Source organism: Pongo abelii, chromosome 8 (genome assembly GCF_028885655.2).
Source record: "Pongo abelii isolate AG06213 chromosome 8, NHGRI_mPonAbe1-v2.0_pri, whole genome shotgun sequence".
In the NCBI taxonomy this organism is placed as follows: Eukaryota; Metazoa; Chordata; class Mammalia; order Primates; family Hominidae; genus Pongo; species Pongo abelii.
In genome coordinates this window covers 73,717,026-73,730,412 of record NC_071993.2, presented here as the reverse complement: position 1 = coordinate 73,730,412, position 13,387 = coordinate 73,717,026, and the positions used below count along the sequence as shown (strand labels likewise).

Sequence of the window (13,387 nt, the reverse complement as noted above, 5' to 3'; positions counted from 1 at the left end):
GCTGGGAGACTGATGATAGTAGACCCTAAGCCCCCATGCTACATCTTGGTATTCCTAAGAGAACTGGGGAGATCTACTTCATCCCTGTGTTCTCCTTGGCTTTCGAATGTGGATGACCTGGGCTTCCTGCCTCTCCCAACCTCATGGAGTTGTTAATACATTCAGAGAGACAGCAGAGTAAATTACAAAGGGCCTTGCAGAACTTCAGACTGCTTATTGACTGCATTAGCTATCTGCCAGGCAGCTGTGGGGAACCAGGAGGTTGCAGTGTGGTTTCAGTTCATTTGGGTTTGTTCCCAGGGAAGCAAGCCTTGGCAAAAGCTTTCTTAGCACGGCTTAGGAGAGTAAAAAGTGGATGTGGCAGAGGATCTAGGAGGAAGGAGGCCTCTTGAGAACTGCAACCTCCTACTGTTCCTCTTGCAGGCTGAACCAAAGCCCCTCCATCCCAGGCACCCACCACAGCAACATGGATTTTGCAAGCCTGGCCTCTTTTTGGTGAATGAGAGCAGGTTGCCCTTCCAAGAATCATTTGGATTGGCAAAGGCCAAAGAATTTGAGGGCTGAGTTGCTAATACAGCCATCAGGAGCCCCCAAACGAGCCCCTCTTTGTACTTCTCTTCTACTCTGAGGCCTTTTTATTTCTCCTTACTTCCTGCAGGAGGTCTCTGGTTTTACCCATCAAAACTTGTATTCAGAAAAGGTTCTGATACAAGTCATTTACCTCATAGTGAAAACTGAACTGCCTTTATCACATACTGAGCCTGTACTCTCAGTCTATTTAAAAGAATTCCAGGCCTTAGAGAGTGGAGGTAGAAGAGGCTTAAGGTGGGAGAGGAGGGGAAAGTAAAGGGGAGGCAGGGATTTCCCTCTCTCTTTCTCTTGGAAAGGCTAAACATATGCCCTGGAGCACCTTTCCGGGTTCGATGGCTGGCTGCTTCCTCAAGGTCTGCAGGTTCAGTTTACCTGCAGTGCTGGCCACATTTCATGTCCTGCTTCAACTAAGTATAGAGATTTTTTTTTCTTTTAGTTAAACTAGAAATGTCTTAGGGGTAGAAACCATGCCTTGTTCAGCTTGAAATGCTCCTCATTATCTGGCACAGGGCCTAGAACATAAATATGATTAATGTATGTTGATAAGTTAGGTAATAAAGGCTATGAATTCTCCTAGAAGCACTGCTTTAGCTGTATCCCACAGGTGCTATTAGATAGTATTTCCATTATTTTTGAAATTTGTTTTGTACAACATCAAGCTATCTCTGACAAGGAAAGGAGAATTATCTTCATTTCACAGGAAAATCAAAACTCAAAGACAAAAAGAGACTTGCTCTAAGAATACAGCATGCAGTAGTAGTAGACCTCCAAGTTTTCCTGGGTTCTGGGATTCAGGGTGCATCAAATAAACCAGGAGACCTGTTCTGAGTTTGAGCTCCTGCTTAGGCTCTGCCATCTCCATCCATTTTCTCATCCTCTGGGTATCATCAGGTCACATATAAAGACCTCTAGGGTCCATTAGCAGCAATTAGGGATCCTTGATTTGGAAGGAACTTTGCCTCCCTGAGGCTTCTGCTACAAAGCTAACACTTTATGAACAGTGCATGTATCACCTAAAACCTTGCCTAAAACCAGGCACACAGTGGCCATAGGCAGAACCAGGGTCACTCTGTGCTCAACTGAGAAATAATAGAAGAGGACACCTAACCCCTTTGAGATCCATTACCTCCTAATGAGGCATCACCGCTTGGAGTCCTAGGTTACTTAATGTTCTCTCTCTCCCCATCCCTAGCAGAGTCTTCTTTTAGCAAATATTCTGATAAACTTGTTCACATGGCTGAAGAAATGACTCATAACAAAGCGCTGTGTCTCTTTTAGGCTTTTGCATTTCAAAAGGAGTCAGACATTAAATTAGAAAAAGGAAAGCTCTAATAATGCAATTTCAGTTATTAACAAGAGAGCTACAAAAAGCTTTTGAGCATGACAGACTGAATGTAATTCTTTACGTTTGTATCTTTTTTTTTTTTTTTTTGGAGATGAAGTCTCACTCTGTCGCCCAGGCTGCAGTGCAGTGCCGCGACCTGGGTTCACTGCAACCTCCACCTCCCGGGTTCAAGCAATGCTCCTGCCTCAGCCTCTGAGTAGCCGGGATTACAGGCGCCTACCACCACGCCCAGCTAATTTTTGTATTTTTAATAGAGACAGAGTTTCATCATGTTGGCCAGGCTGGTCTCAAACTCCTGACCTCTAGTGATCCGCCTGCCTCAGCCTCCCAAGGTACTGGGATTGTAGGCTAATTCTTTATGTTTATATCTTAAGGGGATCTGATAGAAGTTAGCTGTGTTGTCAGTTCCACTCACTGTTGCTTCAGTTTCTTCATTTGTGAACTCAGAGTTGAGCAGCTGCTTACATAGACCACCTGGCTCTAATAGCCCAGAGTTTTTACAGTAGAATGGGCCACTCAATGATTGTAGTAGAAATACTTATTGTAAGTATATCTCCTCAACTCATTGCTGGAAGCAGGACAGATTGCCATCAGACAGATCATGGTCCCAGTGAGAACCAGGCCTACACCCATCTGGCCTCTGCCTCCCCAGCAGCAGCTGAGACCTTTCCCATTCTTCCCTCCCAGTAAGACAGGAAGGCGTGAAAGGTCTTCAGGACAAAGCTGGAAAGCTAGACTTCATGGAGGCTGCAGCCCCACAGTGTCCCCAGAATCTAGACCATTTGTGCAGACCTGCTGCAGTTCAAACCAGTGCAATCTGTGCCTCCTGGGCCTCAGTTTTATCATCTTTTAAATGGGGTCATGTTGTCTCCCTGCTGAATTCTCAGGCTGGTGGGCAGCCCCAGGATGATGATATGCTTTGTGGAAAAGGACAGGGCACAGAGACTCTGGCAGAAGCATTTCCAAGGAGCATATGGAGAAGCAGCATCCACCTGAACCTCTAAGATCTACTGTGTCCTGTGCAGGAGGGACACCAGCTGGCATGCTCCTGTCCCCTCTTCTCTCCAGTGACCGCCTTCCTCACATGGCCACTTCCCCATAGCTGTGCCCACTTCCAGCTAGTGCGGGTGTATATCCTCCCAGCCTTTGGGCCTCTCTCAGCCACAGAACTTCCAGGATGGGTAGGCAGCTGTGGAGGCCCCTGGGGGCTCCCAGAAAGGCTGGGGTTGGGCTGGGGTCGGGCTGGGGTCAGGCTGGGGAGCGGATCTGATTTGCTGCCCTTCTGCTGACTTGTCCCACAGCATAACATCACAGTCAAGGCCCAGTGGGGAAGGCAAATGAGGATTACTGCCCGGCTGACCACAGCAACTCTGCAGGGGCTTGGCAGACTGCAGTGTCTGTCTCTAGATGTTGGGGGAAGACTTCTGGGCCCTCAGAGACCCCTCCAGGCCATTGTTTTCATCCAGCCACCCAACAATTATCTCTTCTGTCCCCTAGTCAGTCATCAGACCTGTCAGCCTCCACTTGCTCAAGCTGGATATGGGAACTGGTGAGGAGACAGATGCTAGGCCAGCCCTGAATGATAGAAAGTTCTTCCTGAGGTTGAGTTGAATTGCCTTACTGCAACCTTTCCTCACCATTCCAAATTCTGCTCCCAGGAGCCAGAACAAGAGTGAGCCCCTGTCCCCAGAATCATCCCCCTCTCCTCACATCCCAGGGTATCCAGCAAGAGGGACTCCAGACCTATCTCATAGTCAGCCCATTTTGGGACCTCCCCTACCTACCCCCCACCCTGCCCCATAACTTTCCTCAAGAATAAAAGCCAGATCTCCCCCATCTTAAATGTATGCCATTAATTTTTTGAGACCTAAATTCAGGACTTTACATTTCACTTACATGTACCTTTCATTTTCTTGGTTTTAATCCAGCATTTTGGTATGTTGAGATAACCTTAAATCTTGACTTTATTGCCTTGTGGGTGTTACAGCTCCTATCCAGAGATTTGATAAGCATGCCTTTTATTTTTATTAATTAATGTCATATCAGGGTCGGAGTTCTAGGGACTCCTAGGCTGCTATCAAACCTTTCATAAGGCCCTCGTTGTTGGTCCTCCAGCATCTCTCCTATATCTCTCAATCAATTCACAAGATTTTTCTGAGAGATCTTGGCAGTGTCCTGCTGAACTTTTGTATTCATCATTTTTCCCCTCAGAAACCCATTCTGGAAGAGGAAATCTGTAGGTTTAGCTTGATTTGTTCTTTTGTTTGTTTTGGAAATATTATTTAGTAAAACGTGCACACTGTGAATAGCTATGTAAAATTAACAGCTGGATAGAGTTACAAAAACATTTACCAGCCAGTTGTGTCTTACGAACAGTTGCTCCAAATGGTATTGACGTGATTTTTATATTTTTTTAGATTTAAAATAAGTTTTCAGTTTTTTATTGCAAATTGACAATTTGTAATTGTATAAATTTTGAGGATACAAATCGATGGTATAATTTATGAATACAAGGTGGAGTAATTAAATCAAGCCAGTTAATATATCCATCAAATACTTAACATTTTTTTGTGGTGAAAACATCTGAAATTTAGTTTTGGTTTTTGCTTTTTTTTAGTAAGATTCAATCTTTTTTTGTATGTGTGACCGAGTCTCGCTCTGTCACCCATGCTGGAGTGCAGAGATCTTGGCTCACTGCAACCTCCGCCTCCCAGGTTCAAACGATTCTCATGTTTCAGCCTCCCAAGTAGCTGGGATTACAGATGTGTACCACCACACCCGGCTAATTTTTGTATTTTCAGTAGGAATGGGGTTTCACTATGTTGGCTAGGCTGGTCCCAAACTCCTGACCTCAGGTGATACGCCCGCCTCAGCCTCCCAAAGTGCTGGGATTAGAGGCATGAGCCACTGCACCCAGACTCAATCTTTATTTATTTATTTATTTATTTATTTATTTATTTTTAAGATGGAGTCTTGCTCTTTCGCCCAGGCCAGAGTGCAGTGGCACAATCTCAGCTCACTGCAACCTCCACCTTCTGGGCTCAAGCAATTCTCTTGCCTCAGCCTTCTGAGTAGCTGGGATTACAAGTGTGTGCCACCACACCCAGCTAATTTTTGTATTTTTTAATAGAGATGGGGTTTCTCCATGTTGGCCAGGCTGGTCTCGAACTCATGACCTCAAATGATCTTCCCGCTTTGGCCTCCCAAAGTGCTCTGATTACAGGCATGAGCCACTGCACACGGCCCTCTTGGCAATTTTGAAATGTATAATACTGTATTATTAACTCTATGCATCATGCTGTGCAATAAAATTCAAAAAAAGAAAACCATTTCTTCTGTCTAACTGAAATTTTGTACTCTTTGACCACCATCACTCCATTCTCCCCCACCACAGAGCCACCCTACTCTCTGGTTCTATAAGTTCTATTGTTTTAGATTCAATATATAAGTGAAAACATGTGGTATTTGTCTTTCTGTGCTTGACTTATTTTATGTAGTATAATGTTCTCCAATATTGTCCATGTTGTTTTAAATGACACAATTCTGTCCTTTTAGAGGCTGAATAGTATTCCATTGTGTTCACATACCCCATGTTCCTCATCCATTCATCGGTTTATATACACTTAGTTGATTCCATAGCCTGGCTATTGTGGACAGCGCTGCAATAAACCTGGTGGTGCAGACATCTCTTCAAGTAACGAATATCAGATTTTCGGGTAAGTACCCAGAAATGAGCTTGCTGGATCATATGGTAATTCTGTTTTTAGCTTTTTGAGGAACCTCCATAGTGTTCTCCATAATGGCTGTGCAAATTTATTACATTCCCACCAACACCACACAAGAGTTCTCTTTTCTCCACATCTCCAATAATTCTTACTTATCTTTCATCTTTTTGGTAAAAGCCATCCTGACAGGTATGAGATGATGTCTCATTGCGGTTTTAACTTGCATTTTCCTAATCATCAGTGATATTGGGCATTTTTTCATATACCTGTTAGCCATTTGTATGTCTTCTTTTGAGAAATGTCTATTCAGATTTCTTAACATGTTTTAATTGGGTTTTTCTGTTTTCTTGCTGTTGAGTTGTTTGAGCTCCTGGATTTGTTCTTAGTGAGTACTAATATAGGCTCCTAATGAACAATACATTATTTTCTTTCTTTTTGAAAATGCTTTTTTGTTTTGTTGTGATTATTATAAAAGAATTCTAGGCTGGGCGTGGTGGCTCACGCCTGTAATCCCAGCACTTTGAAGGGCCGAGGCGGGCGGATCATGAGGTCAGGAGTTCAAGACCAGCCTGGCCAACATGGTGAAACCCCGTCTCTACTAAAAACACAAAAAAATTAGCCAGGCGTGGTGGCACATGCCTGTAATCCCAGCTACTCAGGAGGTTGAGGCAAGAAAATTGCTTGAACCTGGGAGGCAGAAGTTGCAGCGAGCCAAGATCACGCCACTGCACTCCAGCCTGGGCGACAGGGCGAGACTCTGTCTCAAGCAACAACAACAAAGAATTCTGAGCACCGCAAAAGAGAGAGTAAACATGACAGAACCCTCACATCCAGAGATAATCCCTGCGTTTGTGATGCTCTCTGCCTGCCACATCCCATTGGCCCAAAGATTTCAGCTGCGGTGAATGCTTCCTCAAATTTTTAGAACCCCACCAAGTCTGCACCTGGGAGTCTCTCTGCTCTGCTTTCTCTGAAGTCACAAAAAGAGACAACCCAAAACTGCAGGAGTGGGGCAATACCAGACCAGTGGGGAGGTGAAGCAGCCAATGCCACCTCTCAGGTGGGGTAAACCTCAGGTTCACTCTGCACTTTTCTCAGTGTCCCCAGCAGGATAGAACCCCCCAGTTGCCCACAGCTAAAACCAGCTCATTAAGGCACCCATTTCTTGCCTTTTCTCCCGTCTTCATCTCACTCTCCTCATTCCCTCACTTCCACTGCCTGGCATCATCTCACAAATAAACTCCCTATATCCAAGCTCTTGTCTTAGGGTCTGCTTTCAGAAGCAGGAGAATCAAACAAAGATGTTAGTGACTACCTCTTTGCGTATACACTTGTATATGTATATTTCCAATAATAAACCTATGTAATTTTGCATAAAGGGGATCATACTACACATGCATTCAAAAACCTGTTTTTTTTCTAATTACTCACATTGGGTAGCGAACATATTTCCATGTCAATAAAGAAAATCCTAAGCACAGTTTTTAATGTCTGCATAGTATGCCATTGCAGGTGTGTCTCATTTTTTATTTAATTTACATAATTTATGGCTATCTGGATGGTTTCCAATTTTGCACCGTGATGAACATGCTCAGGCACACATCTTTGCAAGTGTGCAGCTCAGAATTTGAAAAATTCTGAGCTGAGTGAGTGCTTTGTTTTCTCCTAAGTGTACACTGTGTTTGATCATTTCTTCTGGAATTTTAATAGAGGTCAAAACTAATCTTAGCAGTGTAGAGGCTTTTTAGATAAAAAATTTATATTTCCCTTTTTTGAAAATCAGGACATTTGCCCATCTTCAGTTTTCTGGCACTTCCTTCATTCTCTGTAGTTTCCCCAAAAGCAATGATTATATCTGTAAATACCTCTGGGTCCCTGGGATGTCATATGTCTGGGCTTCAATGAGTGAGCTCATTGTAGGTGACTTGATGTCTTCTTCCTATCGCTGGACTATCTTGGGTCTCAATTTCCTCCTTATCCTCTTTATTCCACAATTTGAAGTAAAATTGCCTGTACCTTGTTCTGCCTGCCCTCGAGCCTAAGCCAGAGCAGATTCCTTCTTGTTATTCTTAGACTTTGAAAGCTCTTTGCTCTTGTCTTTGCCAATTTCCCCCGACTTCTGTTCACTGGAGCTTCAGTGCTTTGCTAACGCCATTCTTACAGATCCTGCCAATCTTCCAGATTCCTCTTGGGTTATTGATTCCTTCTTGCCTCTTTTGTGTGTGTGCTTTTCATACCCTGGCTCATTGGAAAACTACAAGTGCAGCCTCACAAGATTTTCTATAAAACTTGATTTTATTTTTTAACAGCAGTGTTTGCAATTACTAATTGGAATTTTGGGATTTTATTACCTCTTGCCACAGCTGTCTCATACTGGCGTGTTGTACAACACATCTTATTTTATCCTCACAGACACTCTGTGAAGCCAGCTGAATGTTAAGTTCCCCCATTCGATAGATGGGTGACCAGTGGCACAGAAAGGTTTAGGCACTATCTCAAAGACACCCAGCAAGACAGTGGACCAGCCCTTGGTTTTCCAGTTTCTTAGCCTAAATATGATTCCCCTTGTCCACAATGGCTGAGAGAGGGTTCTGGTAAGGTGGGAGCAAGCAGCCTTACGCCTTGGTCCGCTATCCCTTAAAATCCTGGAGGTAAGGTCCATAGTTCACTCTCCTTTCCTTAGGGAGAGAAATTCTCTCTACATGGAGGATATCACCTCTAGAATCCCATCTCCCCAACAACCCCACCCCTTCAAGCAGACAAAGTCGGTGACAATTCCTCTGAAGCTAATAGCCAAGCTGTCCTCACCTCCTCACCTGGTCTCAAATGATTCTCTGCTCAGACAGCAGGGATTGTGTGCATGCACACAAACAACAGGGACTCTCTCTTTCTCTGTGTGTGTGTGTGTGTGTGTGTGTCTTGTACATGCACACACATATGTACAACACAAATACAGAGGCACCCCAGGTCTTTATCTCTCTCTCTCTCTTTCTCTCTCTCTCTCTCTCTCACACACACACACACACACACGCACAACATGAATACAGAGGCACCCCCAAGTGTTTCTCTGCCTGTCTCTGTCTGTCTCTCTCTCTCAGTGTCTGTCTCTATGTCTATGTCTCTGTCTCTGTCTCTCTCTCTTTCTCACACACACAGGCACAACATGAATACAGAGTACCCCCAGGTCTTTCTCTCTATCTGTCTCTTTCTGTCTGTCTTTCTGTCTCACATACACACGCACACACACACACACACACACACCATGAACACATGGGCACCCCAGGTCTCTCTCCCTTTCTTAGTGTCTCTGTCTCTGTCACACACAGAGGGTCGCATCGTCTGGCTCTGGACAGCCGTGGGTGATCAGCTGCCCGGCCCCTCTCCTCTCCCTCGGCCCCATGCCCCGGAGTCTGTACCCGGCCCCACGGCTGGTCCCCAGCCCCGGGACCACTCACCCTCCATGCTGCCCCCAGTTGCGGGCTCCGGCGGTCTCCGATGGCGGGAGGCAGCGGGCCCCTTCGGGCCAGCGGGCATAGGGACGGTCTCCGGGCACTTGGTTGAGGGCTGCGCCCCTGCCTCCGCGCTCCGCAGGTCCGGTCGGTCCGGGCAGAGGTGGGCAGGGGGCGTGCGCTCCCAGGCCCCAGGCCCTGGCCGGTTTCCCTCCCCTCGGGCTGACTGGCTCCCGCGCAGCGCTGCTGCCCGCCCGGCTCAGCCGCCCGCCGCCCCGCGCCTCCCGACCAGGGGAAGGAGGGGGCTCGTGAGGCGCAGTCGTCATGGCACCCGCGCACCTGTGCCCGCCAAGCGAGGGCGCCCCGGGCCCGCCTCCCGCATGGCGCTCTCTCCACAGAGCCCGAGCGCCCCTCCGAAGTAGGGGACACATCCCTCCTCCCACTGCAGCCCTGACAGCGGCGTCCCGTAATTCCCCGCCTCTCTCCCGTGCCCCACATGCCAGCCTCTGTCCCCACTCCTCATCCTTGCCCACCCTAGCCTGGGGTCCAGCACTCTGGGCCTTCCTGAGAAGGGGATGAGAGGTAGCTGTGAAAACAGGAGGGCTTCGGGAGGGCGGCAGGGAGGAGCCCCACCAGCTCCTGGCTCTCCCAGGAGAATGGGGACAAGGTCTGCTAGGTGACCACGACTTTGAAATTAACCAGTTCAGGCATTCACCAGGTGGTACCCTTGGAAAAGTTTCTTATAATAATACCTGCACCTGAGTATGTTTCTGCATTTGTAAAATGATTTTGAGGGGAGTAAATGTGATACCAAAGTTTCAGCCCAGCCCATAGCAGATGCTCAACAAATGGTTCCTTGAGCTGAATTGGAGAATACTCATCTCCAGCCCCTGTCAGGCACCCAGCAGACACCACCATAAATTTTTGCCACATGAATAAAGATCCCAGGTTCTATCTGCATTCATGTGCTTTTGTTGCAGCACTGTTTACAATAGCTAAGATTTGGAAGCAACCTAAGTGTGCATCAACAGATGAATGGATAAAGAAAATGTGGTACATATACACAATGGAGTACTATTCGGCCATAAAAAAAATGAGATCCAGTCATTTGCAACAACATGGATGGAACTGGAAATCATTATATTAAATGAAATAAGCCAGGCACAGGAAGCAAACATCACATGTTCTTACTTATTTGTGAGATCTAAATATCAAGACAGTTGAACTCATGGACATAGTAGAAGCATAGTAGAAGCATGTGGTTACCAGAAGCAGGGAAGGGTAATGGGAGGATGGGGATGGTTAATGGGTACAAAAAAAATAGCTAGAAAGAATGAATAAGACCTATTATTTGACAGCACAATAGGGTGACTATAGTCCATAATAACTTAATTGTATATTTTTAAATAGCTTAAAAAGTATAATTGGATTGTTTGTAACTCAAAGGATTAATGCTTGAAGGGATGGATACCCCATTCTCCATGATGTGCTTATTTCACATTACATGTCTGTATCAAAGCACCTCATGTACCCCATAAATATATACACTGACTATGTACCCAACTATTTTTTTTAAAAAAAGATCCCATGTTCTAGGCAGATGAAAGAAAGTGAATGGTGTATTCCTTCCTCTTTTAAGAGTCAGGAGTTTGCTCACTGGACACTGGGGAAACTGTTGGCATCAGGATACTTCCTAGTCTCACTTCTTTCCCTAGTTCCTTCTCTGTCCAGAGCAGTGGGCAGAGTCTCACAGCTAGAAGGTCCTTAGAGGTCACTGAGTCTAACCCTGACCCAGAGCAGGCATCCTGACCCTAATCCCCAGCAAGAAGTATCTCCGGCAATGGGTACGTCTGCCATCGTGTCCCTCTCTCTTCCCCTAGGGCAGCCCTTCAGAGGTCAGGTGGGAGGGAAGTTGCTCTTTCAACGCTGCTGTTCTACTGGAGAAACACAAGAATTTCACTGGGCTTTTTTCTTTCTGTGACTTGCCTCAGTCTCTTCATCTATAAAATGGGCAGAATAATGGCACCTATCTCCTATAGTTGTGAAGATTAAAGCAGTTACTGTATATAGAGCATGTGAAACAGTGCTTTGCATATAGACAGTACGCAAGAAATATTATTCATCTTATCACTATCTTGAGTCCACCTCCCTGTAGAAGTGCTCACATTTCTTGAAGTCCCTCTGATAAAACTCAGAAGTATGTCAGGTCATATTAAGCCCCCTTGAGCAATGCAGAGTTCGAGGCACTGTGCTGTAAAGTCTGTATAGCCCAGCACTGCCATTTAGAGTTGGTGTGCTTTGGGAAAGTTATATGTCTTTGTGCCTGAGTTTCCTCTCATCTACAAAATAGGGATAATAGTACCTACCACATAGGGTTATGAGCATTAAATGAGTTAATATATGTAAAGCCCTGATAACAGTACCTGGAACATGTAGGTACTCAATAAATATGAGCTATAATTACTGGGGCAATAGAGTTGTTTTTTTTGTTTTGTTTTGTTTTTTGACAAGGTCTTACTCTGCGCCCAGGCTGGAGTGCAGTGGCACAATCTCAGCTCACTGCAACCTCTGCCTCCCGAGTTCAAGTGATTCTCTTGCCTCCGCCTCCCTAGGAGCTGGGATTACAGGTGCCCACCACCACACCCAGCTAATTTTTTCGTATTTTTAGTAGAGACGGGGTTTCACCGTGTTGGCCAGGCTGGTCTTGAACTCCTGACCTCATGTGATCCACCCGCCACGGCCTCCCAAAGTGCTGGGATTACAAGCTTGAGCCACCATGCCCAGCTGGGGCACTAGACTTTGAATAATGCAGTCTCACTTTTTCACTTTCTTCCCTTTCCTTCCTTCTTTCCTGAGCAGCCACATCACTCTAGCGCCTTTTGGTCAATTGCTCCACCATCTTTTTTATTTGAATAGTTCCAGATCATAGAGCCTTTTCTTCCTTTTCCCTCCTCTTCTACAGACATTTTTCTTCTACATTACAACCTTCTTATAGTATCAAGTCCACGTGGTACCAGACAAAACAAATTTCATGGATCTAGCCTCGGAGAGCAGGCAGGGCAGTGTGTCTGAGTGTGAATTCTATCTCTACTATTTGTTAGCTGTGTGCCCAGGGTAAGTCACTTAAGCCCTCTGATATGGTTTGGCTATGTCCCCATCCAAATCTTACCTTGAATTGTAGCTCCCATAATCCCCAAGTGTTGTGGGAGGGACCCGGTGGAAGGTAATTGAATCATGGGGGTGGGTTTTTCCTGTGCTGCTCTTGTGATAGTAAATAAGTCTCACAAAATCTGATGGTTTTATAAAGGGCAGTTCCCCTGCACATGCTCTGTTGCCTGCCGCCATGTAATACATGACTTTGCTCCTCCTTTGCCCTCTGCCATGATTGTGAGGCCTCCCCAGCCATGTGGAACTGTGAGTCCATTAAGCCTCTTTTTCTTTATAAATTACACAGTCTCCACTATTTCTTCATAGCAATGTGAAAATGGATTAATACACTCTCTAACCTCATTTTCCTCATTTGTAAAATGGGATTTATACTACTTCTTCTCAAGGCTGCTGTGTGGATTAAAAGTCACAGGCCATTAAATACAGTGCCCTTCCTCATCCCCAAAGTCATGAGTGGAGGCCAAACAGACAGATTGGGTAAAAGTTGCTCCATGCAGATAAAGAAAAGTGCCCCCTCTCTTTCTCCTGTTGTGGACTGAACTATGTCTCCCCAAAATTGATATGTCAAATTCCTAACCCCACAATGTGACTGTATTTGGAGATAGGAAAAGTAATTAGGGTTAAATCAGGTCATTAAAGTGAGGCCCTAACGACATAAGGTGGATGTCTGTATAAGAAGAGAAAGAGGCTGGGTGTGGTGGCTGACACCTGCAATCCCAGCACTTTGGGAGGCTAAAGCGGGTGGATCACTTGAGCCCAGGAATTCAAGACTAGCCTTGGCAATATGGCAAAACCCTGTCTCTATAAAACATATGAAAAAAGTATATGTATATAGCCAGGCGTGGTGTTGTGTGCCTGTAGTTCCAGCTATTCAGCAGGCTGAGGTGGAAGGATCACTTGAGCTCAGGGGGCTCAGAGGCTGCAGTGAGCTGACATCACACCACTATACTCCAGCCTGGGTGGCAGAGCAAGACCCTGTCTCAAGGGAAAAAAAAGAAAGAAGAAGAGAAGGAGACACCAGGAATTTACATGCATAGAGGAAAGGCCATATGAGGCCACAGCGAGCAGGTGGTCCTCTGCAAGCCAAGGACAGAGGTCTCAGGAGAAAC

At 45.7% G+C, this 13,387-nt stretch overlaps 1 protein-coding gene across 1 annotated transcript in view; it reads right to left on the bottom strand.

Annotated features, from left to right (window-relative positions):
* Positions 1 to 9,451, bottom strand: part of NPFFR1 (neuropeptide FF receptor 1) — a 40,489-nt gene extending 31,038 nt beyond the window's left edge. The window contains exon 1 of the mRNA XM_024253947.3: positions 9,117 to 9,451. Coding sequence (XP_024109715.3) covers positions 9,117 to 9,195 — 79 coding nt within the window. The 5' untranslated portion in view covers positions 9,196 to 9,451. The remainder of the gene's footprint in view (positions 1 to 9,116) is intronic.
* Between the last annotated feature and the right edge of the window lie 3,936 nt (positions 9,452 to 13,387).